This window comes from Hippoglossus stenolepis, chromosome 3, assembly GCF_022539355.2.
Source record: "Hippoglossus stenolepis isolate QCI-W04-F060 chromosome 3, HSTE1.2, whole genome shotgun sequence".
NCBI classification, from domain to species: domain Eukaryota; kingdom Metazoa; phylum Chordata; class Actinopteri; order Pleuronectiformes; family Pleuronectidae; genus Hippoglossus; species Hippoglossus stenolepis.
Genome location: NC_061485.1, coordinates 30,917,236 through 30,930,256, shown reverse-complemented (window position 1 = coordinate 30,930,256; position 13,021 = coordinate 30,917,236). Strand labels below are relative to the sequence as shown.

Genomic DNA, 13,021 nt, shown 5'->3' with positions numbered 1-13,021 from the left:
GTTTGAGTCCACACTTTTGGAAATTCAGGGTTAATAAGCATTGCAGCCAAATCCAATACAATTTAAGTAAATGGTGACCAATTCTACAAACGTAAAAAAATAACGTAAAAAAAACACTACATTTTTTAGTCGAATTTGAATGTTGGGGCTTTCATCGGCATAGTGGTGAGTAGATAACAAGTGAATTTTCATGTGTTTGGGTGAACGATCACTTTAAGAAGGAATTGTGGAGAAAAGAATGAAAACTTTTAAAGACTTAGGTAAATGTTCAATGACCTGAGTGATGTCATTCAAAGATAAGATAAGAATATCCAGTGTTCAATACAGGGGCTCAATGTGTGCTTGGTCTGGTTAATGTTCACCTCATACATTAACAACATCAATGTACAAAGGTCACAGTTGTGAATAGGAAATATTCACTTCTTTCAGACAGTCACACCGATACAAATTCTGGAGAGGGAGCATAAGGACTTACCATGGTGGTCATCTCAGAGTTCCAAAGTAAGTGTTCCTACAGTTTCTCTTGTTAGGGTTTGAGCCCAAAGGTCAAGAACCCTATTGTTTTTGCTCCAGTTTGTTGGCTCAAATTCCTGTGAGCTGGAATGAGCTAGAACCACGACACTTAGCACAATAACTGGAATTGATATGCATCATCTTTCCTTGAAATTACCTCAATTGGCCACATGGTTGCGCTGTAATTTGGCCTAAAAAATGCACATTTTGACAGGCCACGCCCCTCACACCCTCAATTTATTATATATATACAGTATATATAGTATTTTTTTTTCCTGGGGGTAGGCGCATAGGATTTTCTACAGTTAAAAAGAGAGAATCAATAATAATCAGAATAATAAAATCCTGGCTATGGTTTTGTGAATGACACTTTTTTTTTACCACAACTCCGGAGTATAGTGAATGATGAATGATCATAATTTTCTCAGCATCTAGACTCTGGATTGCTAAGAAACAATAAAAATGACAAACACCAGGAAGCTGCTGATAAGTTACTCCCATCATTTCTTAGGTGAGCCTGTGTAACTGGCACATGAAATGAAGATTAACATCTTTGTAGAAAGGTTAGGAGAGATACAACTGAAATTGTTATTTTTGTTACATAAAAACAAATGAGAAAAAATATTAAACTTATAGAACAATGTCAGCCTTATTAAGTCACAGTTCTGCCTTGACATACATTTTACTGTACTTACTTATGCCATGTGTTATATTGGAGAAATGCTAGAGAGGGCAGCTAATAGAAAAAAATTACTGAGGACTGATTACTCTTAAACATCTACCCCAAGTTTAAATTGGAATTGTTAACTGTTTTATAACTACATTTTATTGTTGGTATTTTCTTACCTCTTAAATAAATCTTTACTGTATCTTCCAGAAATTGGGATTGGTCTGATCGGGTTTGGTTTATTTTTCCTGCTCTTTGGTGTGCTGCTGTACTTCGACTCTGTCTTGCTGGCATTTGGGAATGTAAGTAATCTTTCATGCAATAAACATCTTCTTCGAGTCATCACATCATCACTGATTCATACCAACATTCAAAGACAAAGTTTACAAACAATCAGAAATACTTTATGATCCCAGGGGGAAATTGTGTTTGTTGAAGGGTAGAAAGAGTAGAAATATAAGCATATAAAGATTTTAAAAAATAAAATATGAAATATGTGCGTTCTGGGGGCGTTTCCGGAGCGCTGACGATGTAGGACGTGTTTCACGGTAGCTCAGCGGGAATGTTTTGATATATAACTTTATTAACTTCTTATGTCTGTCCACTGTTCATTTCTATTACGAGCTTGGACTGCTTTAACTATATTACATGTTGTTGGGGCCAAAGTAAAAATAAATTATGAGTTCTCGGGCGAAAAATGAGTCTGCCAGGCCTGGTCGCAGTAGGCCGCCACGGGAGTCCCCAGAGCCTGAGTCCCCGGCGAAGCCGGATGCTAAGGAAGATATGCTATGCTGCATTAAGGTCCTGATGAACGATCTACAGGCCGATATTTTCACAAAATTCAAATCCATAATATCTGAGACGGTTAAGAAAGAAGTGACAACCACCCTGAGAAACGTTGCAGCAGAAAGCGGGACTATTTCGGACCTGGAGCGTTCGGCTAACGAGCATGATGACCAGCTAACTAGCCTACAAGCTAATGTTACTGTGCTTTCTGCTACGGCGGAGTCTTTGAGCAAGAAATGTGAAGATTTGGAAGCACGCTCCAGATGGAATAACTATCGACTGGTGGATCTGCCTAAGGGATCCGAGGGTCCCCGACCTACGGAATTTATGGCCCAACTTTTGCAGGACTTATTGGGCCTCGATGCTAAACCCGGGTTGGATAGGGCCCATCGCACACTGCATGCTAAACCGAAGGAGGGTGAGCCACCACGTCTGATGGTCATCAGGGTTACCCTATTCTAAGTTTAGAATGACATCTTACGCCAATTAATAGACCAAATTTGACTGAGTGGAACTAAAAGAGGGGTTAAAAGAGGTTGTCGAGGACTTAAAGGGTTATGAATTGCACCAGTCTGTGAGGGGTAATGATATTGATTATGGGACTAGACCCGTTCAGGAGAGTGGATGGGAGTGTATTAATAGAGATCAGATTTCCGTGACAGGCACCAGATATTTTTATTTCAAAGTCCCTTTGGCAGCTAGCAGTGATTATTACAGTTGTTTTGGAGTTATCTGTGTTTGATCCAAGTCCAAAAGAACAATTACCTATATTCGATGTGGATCCAATCAGATAGGGACAGGTACCTGATGGACATCAGGACATCAGGGGTGCCATGATCATGTCATCAATCAATCAATGACATTTTATTTGTATAGCCCATGTTCACAAATCACAATTTGTCTCATAGGGCTTTAACAAGGTGTGACATCCTCTGCCCTTCAGGTCAGGTTTTAAACCGCATCACAGTACCGAAACAGCTCTTTTAAGAGTTTTTACAGATTTGATTTTAACTGTTGATTCAGGAGATTCTGCTATCCTAGTGCTCCTAGACCTGATGGCCGATTTCGACACGGTTGATCACGCAATCCTAATGTCACGCCTGGAAAACTTTGTAGGGATTAAACGTACAGCACTCAGGTGGTTTGAGTCTAACTTAATAGATAGGAGTTTCTCTGTCCACCTGGGTGAATACTCCTCTGGGAAGACCCCACTTACATGTGGGGTACCTCAAGGATCCGTTCTAGGCCCTGTCCTTTTCTCTCTATATATGCTGCCCCTAGCATCAATTTTTGAAAAATATAATGTCTCCTTTCACTGCTTTGCAGACGACATTCAAATATACTTGCCCCTGAACCAAAAAACTAAGACATCACTGCAGCCCCTCTTTGAGTGCTTAAATTATGTAAAATCATGGATGGATTCAAACTTCCTCAAATTAAACAACAATAAGACTGAGGTTATCATATTTGGACAATCAGAACTGCAAGATATGGACAATCTTGGGCCTTTGGCTTCTTATACTCACTCCACTGTAAAGAGTCTTGGTGTTCTTTTTGACAGGGCTTTTAATTTTGAAAAGCAAATTTCCTCAGTAGTCAGAGGTAGCTTTTTTCAACTGCGACAAATAGCCAAGCCTACCTCCCACAAAAAGACCTAGAGAGAATTATCCATGCATTCATAACCTCCTGTCTGGATTATTGTAATTCCCTGTATGTAGGCTTAGACAAATCATCCATTAAACGCCTGCAGCTAGTCCAAAATGCTGCTGCTCGCCTGCTGACTAGGACAAAATAGAGAGACCATATCATACCCATGTTGCGCCTCCTACACTGCCTTCCTGTTTGTCACAGGATCGTTTTAAAATCTTACTTTTAAATCTCTTAACGGACTGGCACCGTCTTACTTATCCAAACTTCTCTTTATGCACACTCCAGTTAGGGAACTGAGATCAGCCACTCAACTGCTCCTTGACAAACCTCAGACACTTCACATCAGATCTGCCCCGTCTTTAACAAACTTTAAATCGCTACTAAAAACACACCTGTTCTCCCAGGCTTTCTGCTCGAGTTGAGTACGTTTCATCGCAGCTGATGTTATTTATCTTATCATATATCTTTTATTTATTTATTTAATTTTACATTAATAATTGTATTTTATTTGTATTACTTGCACTATAATGTATTACCTTTTTACTGTCCTTTTGTTGTACTATTACTCCTGTAAAGCACTTTGGTCAACCAAGTTGTTTTTAAATGTGCTATATAAATAAAATTGACATTGACCTTGCCCTTAACCCTCAACAATAGAAAGGACAAACTACTAAAAAAACATTTTAACAGGGTAAAAAGAAGGTAGAAACCTCAGAGAGAGCCACATGTGAGGGATCCCTCTCCCAGGACGGACAGAAGTGCAATAGATGTCAAGTGTAAAGGAGAACATCAGCAAGATAAGGGTATTTGCAGCATTGATTAGAATAAACACTTTGTAGCATAACTGAAGGTCAATGAATTGATGGATTATTGTCAGTAATGGTCGAGCAGTCCTGCTGCAATCATAGTCTATGGTCAGCAGCCACCACGTTCATGATTGACCATCAAGATCGGATGCCACTATAGTCCACAGTCATTGCCCACTACCACCTCGATCGTGGTCCACCACCATTTTCAGTTGCCAACACAATACTGGATCCACCATAACGATCACGATCTCTGATACGTGATCTACCATCATAATCCACGATGTGTCCGCAGCCCTGGATCTGCGGACAATAAGGCAAAGGGACGGGGAAGAAGTGAAGTCAGTAACATGCATTGATGAGATATTAATTTCTTTGATGTGATAAGGAGGGAGAAGAGGAAGGAGAAGCTGGGAAGAGAAGCTCCATGTGTCATGTGTCCCCCGACATTCTAGACCTATAGCAGCATAACTAAGAGCAGGTCTAAGACAAGCCTGGACCGGCTCTAACTATAAGCTTTATCGTAAAGGAAGGTTTTAAGCCTACTCTTAAACGTACAGATGGTGTCTGCCTCCCGAACTGAAAGTGGGAGATGATTCCACAGGAGAGGAGCTTGATAGCTGAAAGCTCTGGCTCCTACTCTACTTTTAGAGACTTTAGGGACGACAAGTAAGCCTGAATTCTGGGAGCACAGTGCTCTAGTGGGTTGATAAGGTACTATCAGCTCTTTGAGGTATAATGGTGCCATATTATTAAGGGCCTTGAAGGTGAGGAGGATAATTTTAAATTCTATTCTAGACTTAACCAGAAGCCAGTGTAGCGAAGCTAATACAGGAGACATGTGGTCTCTTTTCTTGGTTCTTGTCAGGACACGTGCTGCAGCATTTTGGACGAGCTGTCTTTAACGACTTACTGCTGGAGCCAGTAAGGAATTACAATAATCAAGTCTGGATGTAACAAAGGCGTGGACTTGTTTTTCTGCATCTTTTTGAGAAAGGACATGTCCGATTTTTTAGATATTACGCAAGTGGAAGTCGGCGGTCCTAGAAATTTGTTTTAAGTGAGAATTAAAGGACAAATCAGGATTGAAGATCTCTCCCAAGTTCCCGACTGTTTCATTGGAAGCAAGGGCAAAGTCGTCTAGCGCAGCTATATTATTAGATAATTATCTCTAAGGTGTTTAGGGCCAAGTATTAGAACCTCTGTTTTATCTGAGTTTAATAAGAGAAAATTGCGGGTCATCCAGGTTTTTATGTCCTTGAGACATGCTTGGAGTTTAGTTAATTGATTACATTGTTCAGGTTTTATTGACAAGTATAACTGGGTGTCATCCGCATAGCAGTGGAACCGAGTGTGTCCTGATAATGTTTCGTAGTGGAAGCATATATAATGAGAATAAATTTGGGCCGAGCACAGAGCCCTGTGGAACACCGTGGTTAACTTTGGTGCGCACAGATGACTCATCATTAATTTGCACGAATTGGAATCGATCTGAAAAATATGATTTAAACCAGTTTAGGGCGGTTCCTTGCTACTTCCATGCTAATTAACTGTTCTAGTGTCTGTAATAAAATTTGATGGTCAATTGTGTTGAATGCTGCACTAAGATCTAACAGAACGAGGACAGACACAAATCCCTGATCTGAAGCTATTAGAAGGTCATTAGTGACGTTTGCCAAGGCTGTCTCTGTGCTGTGATTAGCTCTAAACCCCGACTGAAAGTCTTCATATACATTACTTTCCTGGAGAAACTCGCACAGCTGATTGGCTACAACCTTTTCAAGGATTTTAGACAGGAAGGGGAGGTTGGATATCGGTCTGTAGTTGGCTAAAACCTTCGGGTCTAGGGTGGGTTTTTTGAGAAGGGTTTTGATTATAGCTATTTTAAAGGACTGTGGTACATATCCTGATGATAATGACAGATTGATTGTGTTCAGTAACGAACTATCAATTAGGGGCAGAATTTCTTTAAGTAATTTTGTAGGAATGGGATCTAAGATACAAGTTGTTGGTTTAGGACATGAGATTATTTTGGTCAGCTGATCAAGGGGGATCAGAGAGAAGCTGTCTAAATAATTGGTAAGATTCTCAGCAGTTTATTAGTGCCAATTGAGGGCAGGAGATGGTTGATTTTATTTCTAATAGTTAGAATTTTATCATTAAAGATATTGCTATTCAGGGATCGAGGAATACTGGGTTCGGTGGAGGTGTGACTCTCTGTCAGCCTGGCTACAGTGTTGAAGAGAAACCTGGGGTTGTTTTTATTTTCTTCTATTAATTTGGAGTAGTAGGCAGCTCTTGCTTTGTGGAGGGCCTTCTTATATGCTTTAACACTATTCTTCCAGGCTAGGAGATATTCAAAAAGGTTGCTGGAGCGCCACTTCCTTTCTAGTTTTCTTGACACTTGTTTTAATTCATGTGTCTTGGAATTATACCAGGGTGCTAATTTAGTATGTTTTACACATTTCTTTTTTAGAGGTGCTATGGAGTCTAATGTTAATCGTAATGACCTTACAGAACTATCGACAAGATGGTCAATCTCAGTGGAGCTAGGGTTTTTAAAGAATTTGTTGGTTATATCGATGGATAATACGGGTTTAAACGTAATTGGAATTATTTCCTTAAATTTGGCTACAGCACAATCAGGTAGACATCTAGAAAAGGAGTTTTTTATTAGTGGCATATATTCTGATCATGAAAAATTGAAGGTTATTAAATTATGGTCTGATAGGATTAAGCGGAAGTACTCTTAGATGTTCAATTTTGACACCGTATGATAATACAAGGTCAAGTGTGTGGTTACAACAATGAGTAGGTTGTGTACACACTGACTGAAACCAATTGAGTCTAGTACTGAAATGAATGCTACGCTAAGGCTATCATTATTATTGTCAACATGAATATTAAAGTCACCAACAATAATAATTTTATCGGTCTTTAGGACTAGGTTCGATAAAAACTCAGGGAATTCCGTTAAAAATTCAGAATAAGCCCCAGGAGCACGGTAAACTACAGCAAATATAATTGGCTGTTGGTATTTCTTGGATTGGTGTGGAAGACTAAGAACAAGACTTTCAAATGAGTTGTAGCTTAGTTTAGGTTCAGGATTAATTGATAGACTGGAGTTTAAAATAGCAGCAACTCCACCTCCTCGGCCAAATTCTCGGGGAACGTGTGAATTTACATGACTGGGGGGAGTAGATTCATTTAGGCTGACATATTCATCGAGATGCAGCCAGGTCTCAGTGAGGGACAATAAATCAATTTTTTGATCTGAGACTAGTTCATTAACTAAAATAGCCTTTGATGATAATGATCTTATGTTTAAAAGTCCACATTTAAAAGTCTTTGTTTCTTGAGTTGTTGCAGAGGTTGTAATTCCATGTGGTGTGTTCAGGCAGTCCATACGTCAAATTAGTGGACAGCATCCGAGCTCCCGCTCTGTTCATATATAGAAGAGTAGCAACCCTCCTCAGGTGGATGGTAAAGAAGGGATACAGCCTCAGGTGCGGAGGTGAGGGAGAGAAGCCGTCCACCGAGCACCGATGTACTGCCGACTATTCTTCGTGGTTGAGGGGGACTGACAGGCCAGAGGGGGGAATTCCTGCAGACCCAGGAGGTCTAATGTTTAAAGCTGCAAACCCACCTGCTGCTGTGCTTACCACTGCCCACCACAGACCATCCTTCAGTGGGCTTAACTCGCGGAGTAAAACATACTAAATTAGCTCCCTGGTATAATTCCAACACACATAAATTAAAACAAGCTTCAAGAAAACTAGAAAGGAAGTGGCGCTCCAACAACCGTGTTGAATATCTCCTAGACTGGAAGAATAGTGTTAAAGCGTATAAGAAGGCCCTCCACAAAGCAAGAGCTGCCTACTACTCCAAATTAATAGAAGAAAATAAAAGCATCCCCAGGTTTCTCTTCAGCACTGTAGCTAGGCTGACAGAGAGTCACACCTCCACTGAACCCAGTATTCCTCGATCCCTGAATAGCAATATCTTTATGATCTTCTTTAATGATAAAATTCTAACTATTAGAAATAAAATCAACCATCTCCTGCCCTCAGTTGGCACTAATACACCATCAAGAACAAATCTCAGGAACAGCTGAGAATCTTACAAATTATTTAGACAGCTTCTCTCTGATCAACCTTGATCAGCTGACCAAAATAATCTCATGTTCTAAACCCACAACTTGTATCTTAGATCCCATTCCTACAAAATTACTTGAAGAAATTCTGCCCCTAATTGATAGTACGGGTCACACTCTGTAAATCTCCACTGCTATGCGGATGACACCAAGTTATCAATGTCAATAAAACCATAACAGTGAAATCAATTAACTAAACTCCAAGCATGTCTCAAGGACATAAAAACCTGGATGACCTGCAATTTTCTCCTTTTAAACTCAGATAAAACAGAGGTTCTAATACTTGTCCCTGAACACCTTAGAGATACATTATCTAATGATATAGCTGCGCTAGACAACATTGCCCTTGCTTCCAATTAAACAGTCAGAAACTTGGGAGTGATCTTTGATCCCGATTTGTCCTTTAATTCTCACTTAAAACAAATTTCTAGGACTGCCTTCCTTCACTTGCGTAACATCTCAAAAATCAGACGTCCTTTCTCAAAAAGATGCAGAAAAATTATTCCACACCTTTGTTACATCAAGACTGTCAGGTTTTGTGAGGAGCAGGTGGTCCCAAGTAGCAGAGACAGAAATGTTTTAACAAAAGGTGTCCTTTAATGGAAAAATCACTTAAACAGAAAAAACAACTAGAAAAGGATCTCCAAAGCCAAAACTGAAAAACATAGATCGCACTGGGGAAACACTAGGAACTCACGAGAGAAGGAGAGTGGGAGATGATGCTGAGGAATGGCAAGCATGAATGAAGAGCATGAAAGACGACGAACCAACAAAGACAAAGGGAAGCACAGAGACTTATATACACAGGGAAGGCAGGAATAATTGAACACAGGTGGAACACATGACAACTGGTGCAGACAATCACAAGGGCGGGAAACAGGACAAAGACAGGAAGTTAAGATGGAAAACTCACAAGGAGCAGAAAATACAAAATATAACAGGAAACAGAACACAGGGAGAAAACATAAATCTAAACACAGAATGAAACACAGAGTGGGAAACAGAGTGGGACAACATGAAATACAGGGAGTTCATAATCAAAACTGAAAACACTCTTCATAAAAGAGGCGAGAATAATTAGTCCAGAGTCATAACCATGACACAGACTTGATTATTTTAATTCCTTATTATCAGGCTCCAGCAGTAAGTCGTTAAAGACTCTGCAGCTCGTGTCCTGACAAGAACCAAGAAAAGAGACCACATTTCTCCTTTATTAGCTTCACTACACTGGCTTCCGGTTAAATCTAGAATAGAATTTAAAATTCTCCTCCTCACCTTCAAGGCCCTTAATAATACGGCACCATTATACCTCAAAGAGTTGATAGTACCTCATCAACCCACTAGAGCACTGCGCTCTCAGAATTCAGGCTTACTTGTCATCCCTAAAGTCTCTAAGAGTAGGAGCCAGCTATCAAGCTCCTCTCCTGTGGAATCATCTCCCACTTTCAATTCGGGAGGCAGACACCATCTGTACGTTTAAGAATAGGCTTAAAACCTTCCTTTACGATAAAGCTTATAGTTAGAGCCGGTCCAGGCTTGTCTTGGACCTGCTCTTAGTTATGCTGCTATAGGTCTAGAATGTCGGGGGACACATGACACACAGAGCTTCTCTTCCCAGCTTCTCCTTCCTCTTCTCCCTCCTTATCACATCAAAGAAATTAATATCTCAACAATACACATTACTGACTTGACTTCTTCCCCGGAGTCCCTTTGCCTTATCGTCCACTGATCCAGGGCCGCGGCTGCATCCACATCGTGGATTATGATGTTGGATCGCGAATCAGAGATCGTGATCGTAATGGCGGATCCTGTATCGTACTGGCAGATCATGATAATAATGGCGGATCCTATATTGTGCTGGCTGATCGTGATCATAATGGCGGATCCTGTATCGTGTTGGCATGTGATAGTGGTGGTGGACCATGATCGAGGTGGCAGCTGATGGTGGATCCTGATGGCGGCAGTGGATCATGATTGTGGACTATGGTAGCATCCGATCGTGATGGTGGATCCTGATCGTGGTGGCTGCTGACCGTGGACTATGATGGACTAAGAATGCTTGATATACAATATTACTACTCAGATACTCGACCATTACTGACAATAATCCATCAATTCATTGACCTTCCATTATGCTACAAACTGTTTATTCTAATCAATGCTGCAAATACCCTTATCTTTCCGATGTTCTTCATTACACGTGGCATCTATTGCAATTCTGTCCGTCATGTGAGGGATCCGTCACATGTGGCTCTCTGAGGTTTCTATGTTCTTTTTACCCTGTTAAAAGGTTTTTTTTAAAAGTAGTTTGTCCTTACTCTTGTTGAGGGTTAAGGGCAGAGGATGTCAAACCTTGTTAAAGCCCTACGAGACTAATTGTGATTTGTGAATATGGGCAATACAAATAAAATTTGATTGATTGAATTTGATTGATTATTGATATTTCACACAAGCACTAATAACGCTGTTGGTTTTAATGTTAATAATAAAGTGGATCAATAATCTGGCTTCAATTCATCTGCATCGCCACTTTCCCGTCTCCAAAATTTCCATACGCATGGGTTAGAGTTAGCTTAAAAGTGTCTCCTGTCAAGTTTGTTTTTATAGATCCCAACGTTTGCATGTGAAGTGGCATATGCACAAAATGGGCTCTAAAAGATGCGTATGCAACGGTTATAAATGACGCCCCAGAGCTTTAGTTATGCCACGGATCATGGATTAATCGATCATCCTGCTTTATTTGTTGAACCTGCATTGAGTCTTTGAGGCTAGCAACAGCATCTTCAAAGACGTTTTATAAATTTCACACAGAGATGAAAGATAATTGGATCAAATGGAGTTATGTAATTATGAATATCACAGTTATGATTAAGGTTTCCTGCACCTTATGGTAAATGGTAAATGGTTTTGTATTTATATAGCACTTTTCTAGTCTTGATGACCACTCAAAGCTCTTTACAGCTCTTATGCAGGTGTCTTTTGGGAGAGGTACATTTTACTTGTGTTGGTTGGTGGGGGTGTGTTGTGGGAGGGCAAAACGAACAAATCACAGACTAAGTATATTTATTTTAATTAGGTATGGCTCACTAGAGGCTACCTACTGGCTCATGCTATTACCAGTAAACGACACACCGATCTCTTACCCATGAGACCTTGCTCTACTCCAGCACACATACTAAACATGGTCTATAGTGACCAAACATAAATACATCAATATCTCATGACCATCACTTAAGTTTATTTTGAATTGATCCATTTTGTTCATTGTCATATATCCTAATTTCTCCAAATAAACCCTTATCATGCCACCACCAGTCTCTGAGTCTAGGAGAGGACACATGGCTTATTTGATGCAAGTCATTGCAATTCTCAGGGTTTTCATTTTGTTGTTAATCTGTTCATCTTTGAGATCCAATACTGGTAAGATTTTTATTTTACTCTACTAAGAGACGATCTTATCAGACATTGCATTAGCTCTTACCTGACTGACTCCATCACAGGACAAATGGGCAAATATGTGACCAATAATTCTTTAAATGTACTCATACTATTTGTGCAGAGTACAGTACAGTACAGTACAGTAGACTGATATATGGAGACAGGAGCATTTGCATATACTCCCACTGTATATTTCCCTCTGTGAAATTGTCTTTTATGTTTCCTCTCCTTTTTGTGTGATTGCACTCCCTTTAGATCCTGTTTCTGACTGGCTTGACATTCATCATTGGCTTTAGAAGGATGGCCCACTTCTTCTGCCAAAGACACAAGTTTCGAGGTTCTTTTTTCTTCCTAGGAGGTGTGTCTCTGGTGCTGTGCCGTTGGCCAATCATTGGAATGCTGGTGGAGAGTTATGGCTTTGTGCTATTATTCAGGTGAGTCCAAGTAGGAATTTTGTCAAATACAAAACGAGGCTGGAAATCGATCTTTGTCTCTAATAATGATGATCGTGATGATGCTGATAACAAATATTTTCAGTTTGATTTAGGAATATCATGATCTGGATAATAAATCTACATAATAACCACTGTAACTGTAACTTATCATATCAGATGTATTTGATATCAACAATGCCCCACTATTTTGTTTCCCACTTTAGGTCCTTCTTCCCGATGGCCTTAGGATTTGTGTTGTCAGCTGTAAATATCCCTTACCTCAGTGCAGTATGTTTTGTTCTTCCCTCAGTAGATTAACACTTAAACATTTTGAAATACCTCATGGATGTCACTGCTGAAATTTGACAAATAATTAAATGTATTTTTTCTTGCAGTTTTTTTCCAGCAGCTCCTCCATGGTGTGAGCAGAATAACATGATACAGCAATGAAGGAGTGTGTGTGGGGTCACAATTATTTTGTTGATAACCAGTAAGAATATATTTTTTTTCAATGTACTGTATTTTGCACCCTTTAGGGTTGCAATTAATAAGCTGCCTGAAAGCTACTGTAACT

General features: G+C 39.9%; 1 protein-coding gene across 1 annotated transcript; it reads left to right on the top strand.

Annotated features, from left to right (window-relative positions):
- The first annotated feature begins 476 nt into the window (after positions 1-476).
- Positions 477-13,021, top strand: golt1a (golgi transport 1A). Its single transcript, XM_035152544.2, has 5 exons — positions 477-501; positions 1,391-1,482; positions 12,269-12,447; positions 12,672-12,735; positions 12,843-13,021. The coding sequence occupies exons 1-5, from the start codon at positions 477-479 to the stop codon at positions 12,870-12,872; spliced, it is 390 nt and encodes a 129-aa protein (XP_035008435.1). The 3' UTR covers positions 12,873-13,021.